A 9,025-nucleotide genomic window follows, 5' to 3' on the forward strand; every position below is an offset into this window, starting at 1 on the left:
ATGATCTAGTCCATCCCCCATAAACCAACGAGGAAGAAATTGTAAAATGTCACAAACATATGTAAAATGTACTACTTGCCCAATGTTTGCTCATAATGAAATGCAAATCTCCTTCATTCAAACTTCCATTATGGATGAAGGACATATATTCGTTAATTTGGACAAACAAAAGCAGTTCAAATGTAGCAGGAAGTGCTCAAATCAAATAAAAAAAATCCCACTGATTCATTCAAGTATTCAAGGCTACTGGCTAACCATTGTCAAAAGTTGATCGAAGCTATCAGAGATCTACTTCTTGTCATTTGTGTGTGTGTGAGTTGTCCTTAATGGTCTTTTTAAAAGCAGGCTGTTTTGGTCAGCCTGTTTTTTCAGTCTTGTGGTTTATTCTACATAATCACCTTCCTCTCTGTGGGATTCTGCAGCGGTGGTTTTTGGCACGTGTTCACTTCGAATGTTCACAGTAAGCTCTGCACGATGATGCCGGCCTCGCTGCGCTCTTTGAGTTTTGTCTTAATTTGTCATTGAGATGTGTTAATATACAGACGGTACTGTGAAACACTGGGTGAGACAGCTGCTGGGGTGAACAGTTGAAATGAGCTGTCACTGGCTTTAGTTCCAGAGGGAGTTGTACAGAGGAGATAAGGTCAGGGAGATAGTGGGTATTGTGGGAGGTGTTGTGTGAATCTGTGTGTTTGAAAGAGAGAGAGTGACAGAAGTGGAAAGCTGTAACAAATAGCCTATCAAGCAGAAGGTGAGAGCGGTGTCGCAAAGCCCTGATGGGCCTAATGTCAGCACAAGAGAGAGAAAGAGTAGGGAGGAAGGGAACAAATGAGAGATGGAGAGTGCACGTGTGTGACATAACATGTGAGCTGTGGGGAGAAAGTGTCTGAAAGATTGATACAGGACAGACAGCCAACCAGAAATCTTAGCAGGACTGGACATCAGACGGAGGAAGGAGGAGCTAAGATTAAAGCATAAGAGTTTAAAGGATGATATTTAGTTAGTGATTTATCGAAGTGGTAATTCTCAGGGAGAGACCCTTTAAACTATTGAATTCTACTTATGTAAAGGTCCTCTGCAAGAGGAACAAATATCCCCCCGTCAGTCATTCAGATACTCTGGAGGCAATGTGGACTGCACTGCTGCTCTGGAGCCACATGCAAAGATTCAAGTTTAATATGCCTTACAAACACGGAGAGGATATATATATAAATAGAAAATGGATATGTCATCTTTTATTAATGTGTGGAACTGAATGAGGGCTCATAGACATTTGTCTTTAGTAAATATGTTTAAAAGCTGTACTAATCAATATATTTTGTATTTCTCTATTAAATGACTATTTGTTATGTGAAAGGTCGCAGAGGGTCGCTTTATTTCTAGTCATTTTTAGCTCATTGTTCTGCTCTTATAAACCAGGTGGAGCCAGCAGCTGTTTTTAGTGAAAAGGTCCTGATAAACTCACTGTTTGTTACCTGCCCTGCACCAAACGGCAGATAAATGAAGTAAGCGACTAGATGGTGGAAATAGTGGAGCACTTAGCAGATATTTCCCTCAGGAGTCAGTGGATGCAAGAATTAAAAGAGTTCAAAGGAATGAACGTGAGTAGATTTACGTTCATATGTCAGGTGGTCAGAAACACGACGAATGCTAAAGTTGTATCAAGTCTGCTGAATCTGTGAATATTCAACTGTTCACTAACAACGTAGTTAAGTGATAATTTGTTAAATGTTGTGTTTTTCTGTCTTGGCTGCTTCCCCTGTGTGGAACTGTCTGTAGCCATTCACACAGGCTAGGTTTATTTTTAGATAAAATGTTATTTTTACATGAAGCCGTCATTTGCAAACTTTCAAAGCGGAAGCACTTCAAAGCCATTTACAAGTGATTATCTTTGAAGGAGTATGCTGTCATCATGGTCAGAGATTGGATTGGTGTTGATTCATGAAACATGTTGTGTAGCAGTACAAAACATTCCTAAAATTTAGAAAACCATTTGGTGCAATTAGGATGATGGAAGAGCTGAAATTAAGCAGACAGAAATCTGCTTTATTTGCTTGTGTTTAACATTCAATTTACAGTGGAGCAAACACAGCACTCATACACTTTAATCGACCTATAGTATAACCAGAAAGCTTTTTTCTCATTGCTTTAAGTCATAAAAAGGCACTTGGAATATTTTCTGACAAAAATGTAGCCACTTTGGAGACAACGTACATTAGCTGTTATGTTTTCTGCCAGACATCCACAAAATTTAAAAAGGTACTAAATATGCTGAATATTTAGCAAATATGTATATATTTAACTTAGTTCAAACATCATGTAGCTTCAATGTAGAGTTAGAACAAGCCGATACAGCATGTGGTTTTACAGCTCACAGCCCTACTCATTTGGTCCACTCTCATCGCTCTAATTGACCCCATTTCCAGATGCAGCATGTAGATGTTTTCAGAAAAAAAGTTCTGAAAAGCCCTCTACAGTGTAGAGTCTACACTGTGCTCAGCACCAAATGGCAAGCGGACAAAGTTAGCAACTAGCTGGTGACTGAATGGAGCTTTTTAGCATCTTTAGAGCCAGATATTTCCCTCAGGAGATAGTGGAGAGCAAAACAGAGGTACGGGTGCTTTCACACCTGTTAGGTTGAGATAAAATCGAACCCTGGTGCGGATTAAACAAAAGAGACAAGAGCGCCTGAAAAGGTCGACCTCAATTTGAAGCGGACTCTGGTGGAGTTTGTTTATGGTGTGAAAGCAAACAAACCAACCACAGGATTTTATGATGAAAAAATATGTGATTTTAGCTTGGTTTGTTAATGGACTAAAATGATGCTACCATGGCCACTGCGGTTCTAATACTCTGAAGGATGGATGCAGAATATATACAGCTCAGTACCTCGGCTATTATCTGTATCACCAGCATCACTATAAGTTAGCGAAGTGTAATAAACGTAAATGGTTTCAGAGTGAATGCATGGAGGTGAATGTTCCTAATGTTCTAAAGTCAAAATGTAATTTCCAACTCCATAATAGCGCATATACTGTGTGACACTATTAATTGTGCAGATACACATCACTCCGTAGGAATGAAGGTAAAGGCCAAAAGTCACGGTGGGAGGAGAGAAGCAGAGCGGACACGGGTCATAAATGAGAGCGGAGGAAAGGGACACGTGTGTGAAGGATGCTTCATGCATAGAGGAGCAGTGGAGGGAGATGTGTTTCACTTACAGGAACTGAATGAGTGAAAGTATTAAAGCAGAAAGAGAACAATGTGATGGGGGAACAGAGAATGAAGGATGAGAGGCAGGGAGTCCGGAGAGGGTGATGGAGGAGGAAACAGAATGAGTGATGAGAAGGTGGAGACATTAAGGCAGGAAGAGAAAAGAAAGGGTGGCAGTGAAAGAATAGAAGAAGAGAAAATAGATGAGACACACAGTGGCAGAGAGATAAATGAGTGAACAATGACAAAATGGGGAGAAGCTAATGAAATAATGTTAAATACCTTAATAACGTATATCAAGTCATGTGATCTCATATTCAGTGTGAAAACAAGGAAAGAATTCTGCAGTTTTACTTCTAAAAATTTAAATCACCTCAGAAAAAGATATAAGTGCGTTCTTGATCTGTCTGAGGAACATGCATGCTGTACACAAATATCAGTTACTTCAGACAGAACATCCAAAGATGGACAACAGGGTGTTGCCCCCGGAGATTGTTTGTTGTTTCATTTTGTTTTGACACAAACCACTAAACCTAACCCAACCATAAGCATTGTGATATCAGATCAGAAAAGCTTTTATTTGCAGTGATTTGTGACAGTTGTACAAGGCACTGACAAATAATGTCGTACTGTTGATCGGGGCATAAGATCGTAAAGCGCTTATATGTGGTATTCTGGAGGCAATTGGCAAAAATGTCGTTTAACTTGTTGAGTGCAAGCGGCAATCACTGCGTCTGAAAAGTGAAGCCAATGCGAAAATGCCTTAAACCTGCAATATTTCAAATCAGCAGGGGGCGACTCCACTAGTTACAAAAATAAGTGTGATTGTATAGAAGTCTACGACAAAATTAACGTAATTCGCACTTGATTTATTACACAAGTATTTCTTATAGTAGAATTCGGGTGTCTTCGTGAGACTATCTTAAACAGACAAACAATCTGATGGGTCAGTGTGTAGACGAGAAAGTATTTGAACATCTCTCTTATAGCTATCTTTCTTTATTCTCAACACAGCTACTTCTGTCACTTTGTTTGTGTACGAACAGGTGCAACATCGTAAAATGCCTTAGAGGAGGAACTGTCTGAAATGATGCACCGCATACGTACACAACCTTCCACCCCTCACTATGATGTCAGGCTTTTAGCCCCAATTTCCAGTAATGCTATTTAGAACGGTGATAAACACGTTTGTTTCAAGCATTAAGAGATTAAGTTTCTTCAAACATTTAGTCAAATAAACATACATTGCTTCAATGGAATATGAATTAAATATGGACAACAATACACACAATACAGACTATTAAATTAGTCAACTAGTTGTGGAAATACATTATTTTGTGGTGAAGGGTTTTTCCCCACAGAATTCAACACACTCGTTCTTCAGAGCCATTATATGTGTAAATGTATAATGAAGCACTTTGTATTGGCCTCAGTGCTAGTCTTCAGTAGTGGTTGCTGCTTTATCAGAAACAAATGAATTATAGCTCCCTCTTTTTTTCTCAATGAGATAGCCATGCATCTGTGCCTGCATTCTCTTTAAGTTCATTAGCCAATGTGTCTAATTTGGAAAGAGCCTTGGTAAATGAGCCATCAGACGTGGTATTGTTGGAGATAAAGGCACAACAGGAATCATTACACGAACACTGCCTTTTTCAGCTGCCTCTCAGGCCGCACCAGTGGAGGAGAGCGCTATTTCACCGCTCTCTCTTACTTTTGTTGATCACATGAGAAGCAGCGCTAGGCTTACACTTCTGATGAATCCTCAACGTGTGGTAGTTACTTTACTAACTTTTGGCTTTTTGCCTGTGCCAACATGATTCAGGGATCTGCTTGCAGTGGCTGGCATGGATCTAGGTTGCTCTTTCAGCAATCTTGACAGCAGTTTAGGTGGTGAGGAGGATGTGGAAGGGGCCAATGTAGCGCCTCTGCTTCCAGTGTTTCCTCCGTACGTCATGAATGAACACCCAGTCTTCAGGTTGTGCTGCGGTGGGTAGGGCATCCTTTACCTGTGAATGCAATGCTGACAGAGTAGCGGAAAGATTTGCACAATATTTTAACATTTAATCTTTACATGGTGGCTGGTGATTGGCATAATGTGACTTTTTGGACCTATGCCAGTTTACGGTGGTCTCCCAAACAATATCTCAAACGAGCTGAGACCATGTTTGGTTCTCATTCATATGTGCATGTGAAAAAGGACCAAAGGAAGTGCTTTTACCCATGAAAAGCCAGTTTCATCACAACACTAGGCTAGTTCTGACTTGATTGTATCATGTTCACGCTTCGCAGCCCCCGCACTTTGTGGGTGATATGAGCAGTGTGATTATATACTATATGTTAACTGTGACACTTCTGTCAGAGCCCTACTCACAAAGGCAAGACCGTTATCACTACTAATGTGTGATGGTATTCCCCATCTTGGGATAATTTTATTCAGAAGTGCTTTCGCCACAGCACTAACATCCTGTTTAGCTGAGGGGAATGACTATTCCGACCTTAATTTCATTGTTTCCCCTGCTTAAGCTAATCACACATGAAATGTCTATGTTTCACAAAAACAGCATTGCTTTCTGATTTATGATGTGTTTACGTAAACCTTTTGGCTAGTATTCACAGATGTTATAATACATTTGATATTATATTCATGGCCAAAGGGAGAATTTAACCACTCATTTAAACTAAACATATGTAAATCTCATTAATCATTTATATGTAAGCCTTGAGTTTTTATGTTTTGATCTAGAATGTTTTGACCCTGTAGTGAATTTCCACTGTGAGGCCTTGCAGTAAATATCCATGAATACTTTACTTCTTCGTGATGCGTCTGTGAAACTGTTGGGTTTTTTAACCTGAGAGAGTTTACTTGACCTTGCGATATATTTCCCCTGCGAATATACTTGCATCTTTATGTCTGTTAGAATGCCTCCTGTTTTGATATTTTGACTGTGAAGAAGGTTTCAGTTAACGTCCCTTCCACCTGTTGAGATGAGAAGAATATTCACAGAACTAAGTGTGCCTAGCACACCCACATTCCTTGTGGTCGGTAATCTCTTTGTGTGTGCATAAGTAATATGTATTTTCTCTTCTTCTTTCCTTGGTCAGACTCGGCAGCACTTGTTGCTGTAGGAACTCTGTCCATTTCAGCTGAAATAGTTTGACTGTGTTTGAAATCTCTTGATTAATAAACCATCAAAGACAACTTGGTTGTAACTTCATTATTTACTCATCTCTCACAAGAGGAATCTCTACCACAATACATTCAGCGGGATTTTGAAATGTGAGTGGAATATAGGCTAATATGTAGAGAAAGGGAAAGTGACAGAGATTTATGTTAACAGCAGACGTCTGTGCTCCCAAGTCTCCTCTGTATCTGTGTATTTTTTATTATTTTGTTGCTTTTCCATGATACCGTAGTTAGAGGGCATAAAAACCTGATTGCTTTCTGTCACCGCTCCCACTGAGTGTCACATTAATCTTAGAAACCTGCCCTGATGAAATAATTGATTGATTGTGTCGCTGCATTATCTCTCAGTGCTGCTGCAGTAGCTTCAGCCTACTGTGTGACTGTAGCTCATGATTTACGAATGAGTACCGAGGGTAATTATCTGACCTCAGGATTTTTGTCTTCTCTCCATCTCACCCCATCTGTCTTGCTCCCTGTCAAACTCCTGCTCCTCTCATCTTCAATCTCTCTGTCTCTCACTCTCTCTTGCTCCCCCAAACCCTCGCCTTCCCTCTCTACCTCAGGGCGAGTGTTCCTCTAAGTGCTACAACATGTTCATCATAGAGACGGTGTGTGTGGCCTGGTTCTCCGTGGAATTCATCCTGCGGTTCATTCAGGCCCCCAGCAAGCTGGACTTCCTCCGCGGGCCGCTCAACATCATCGACGCCATGGCCATCCTTCCCTACTACGTCTCCCTGGTGGTGGCGGAGGACGACCCAGCCCTGGACCATGAGAAGCCAGGAGGAGGTAAGGGCTACTTGGACAAGCTGGGCCTTGTGTTGAGGATTCTGCGTGCACTGAGGATTCTCTATGTGATGCGGCTGGCTCGCCACTCTCTCGGCTTGCAGACGCTGGGACTGACGGTCAGGCGCAGCACCCGGGAGTTTGGCCTCCTCTTGCTTTTTCTCTGCGTGGGCGTCACCCTCTTCTCCCCGTTGGTCCACTTTGCTGAGAGCGAGCTCACGGGCACCCATGACTTCAGCAGCATCCCCGCCTCCTACTGGTGGGCCATTATCTCCATGACGACCGTGGGCTACGGCGACATGGTGCCGAGGTCCATTCCAGGACAAGTTGTAGCGCTGAGCAGCATCCTCAGCGGGATCCTCATCATGGCCTTCCCTGCAACCTCCATCTTCCACATGTTCTCCCGCTCCTACCAAGAGCTCAAGATGGAGCACGACCGGTTGTTTAAAGAGGAGTGCGCGGCCGCTGCAGCTGCTGCTGCGGCCTCTGAGGAGCTGCAGGAGGCAGGAGGTGAAGGAGGGAAGGAGAATTCAGCTCCGTCTGGGCTGGGATTATGTCTAGACAAGGAGAGCGTGCACTCACTGGAATCTATCACTCTGTTAGGCAAAGGTGGTGAGGCTGCAGGAAATAACAACCACAGCCTGCCAGCGGCAGCTTTCTGAACAGTACTCACACTGACTGACTCAATCCTACACTTCCAGATACAAGTCCACTAATCTCTGTGTTGCACACAATTAGTACTGCAAATGACTATTGCTCCAAAGGCCTCATACGGTTGTGAAGATATCTGCGTTGCATGGGATAAAAGGAGATTAAACAGACAGCATTTTATTTGCTCTTTGGTCTGCTGATAAGGAGTGCAAGTGTGCACAATGCGGAAACTGAAAGACTTTAAACCCTTTAACTTGGTCGGTCCAGTTTGTCTGACCAGAAAGCCTACGCAGCAATATTATTAACCGGCTGCTTCCATGAACATGCAATATTCAATCCAAAGTTGCTTTTCCTTCCACTGTGAAAATACTTATAAACCCAACTGCAACTCTTTAGTTTTATTCTCATTACTTTTCAATAAGTTGCCTACAGTATGACCTGACAATGTCATTCTGAATATTCTACTTTTCTGTCATGAATTTAAATAAGTGCTCCTCTTCATTTGTTTTTGAGAAGCTTGAAGCCATGTTCTGAGAAGAAATATAAACAAAACATATAGTTTGGCCCATATATATATATAATATATGATACCCATCTCGATCTCTCTCATGTATGCTTGTATGCTTGGACACAAAGAGGTGATGGTTTAACCTTGCTCTCCCGTGAATTCAGCATAACTGTGTGAAAATATTGCAGACGTTTGGATCCAACTTCTTTTTTAATTAGATGATGATGATTTGAAAGGATGGAGAGAAAGAAGGAGTGTTTGTGTTGGAGAGAGACGGTGTGTGAGTGAGAGAGAATGAGCGCTAACAACCATGACTTGTACTTTGCAACGCTCTAAATAAAAGCTCTCCTAGTAATCTGAGAGAAATCCATTTTCTGGGCTGCAGTTTTTTGGTTTGTTCTGGGTATGAGAGTCAAATCTCCTGGGCAACCTCGGGATGCTCAATCAGAGTCCTGCCACTGAACATTTCTGAGAGCAGAAGAAGCAGAAACAGCTGTCCGAGCCAAATGCACAGATAAGTATTATGTGAACAACAATTCTGTGACAATCCCCTTCTTACATCACTGTCTTGTTACACCACTCTGGCAGTGTGCCATGTCTCTCTACAAATCTTAGTAATAGATGCTATGCTTAACGTCAGGCCTGGGATAAACCAAATCTCTCATCCTCTCCGTTTTTCTGAGAAG

The 9,025-nt window shown here is 41.8% G+C and overlaps 1 protein-coding gene across 1 annotated transcript in view; it reads left to right on the forward strand.

The window, feature by feature from the left end:
* The window catches only part of kcng4a (potassium voltage-gated channel, subfamily G, member 4a), a 29,268-nt gene extending 20,569 nt beyond the window's left edge, over window positions 1-8,699 (forward strand). Inside the window, 1 exon segment of the mRNA XM_029432918.1 lies at window positions 6,961-8,699. Within this exon segment, the coding sequence (XP_029288778.1) occupies window positions 6,961-7,842 (882 nt within the window). The 3' untranslated portion in view covers window positions 7,843-8,699.
* The last annotated feature ends 326 nt before the right edge of the window (window positions 8,700-9,025 follow it).

Source organism: Cottoperca gobio, chromosome 6, assembly GCF_900634415.1.
Source record: "Cottoperca gobio chromosome 6, fCotGob3.1, whole genome shotgun sequence".
NCBI classification, from domain to species: domain Eukaryota; kingdom Metazoa; phylum Chordata; class Actinopteri; order Perciformes; family Bovichtidae; genus Cottoperca; species Cottoperca gobio.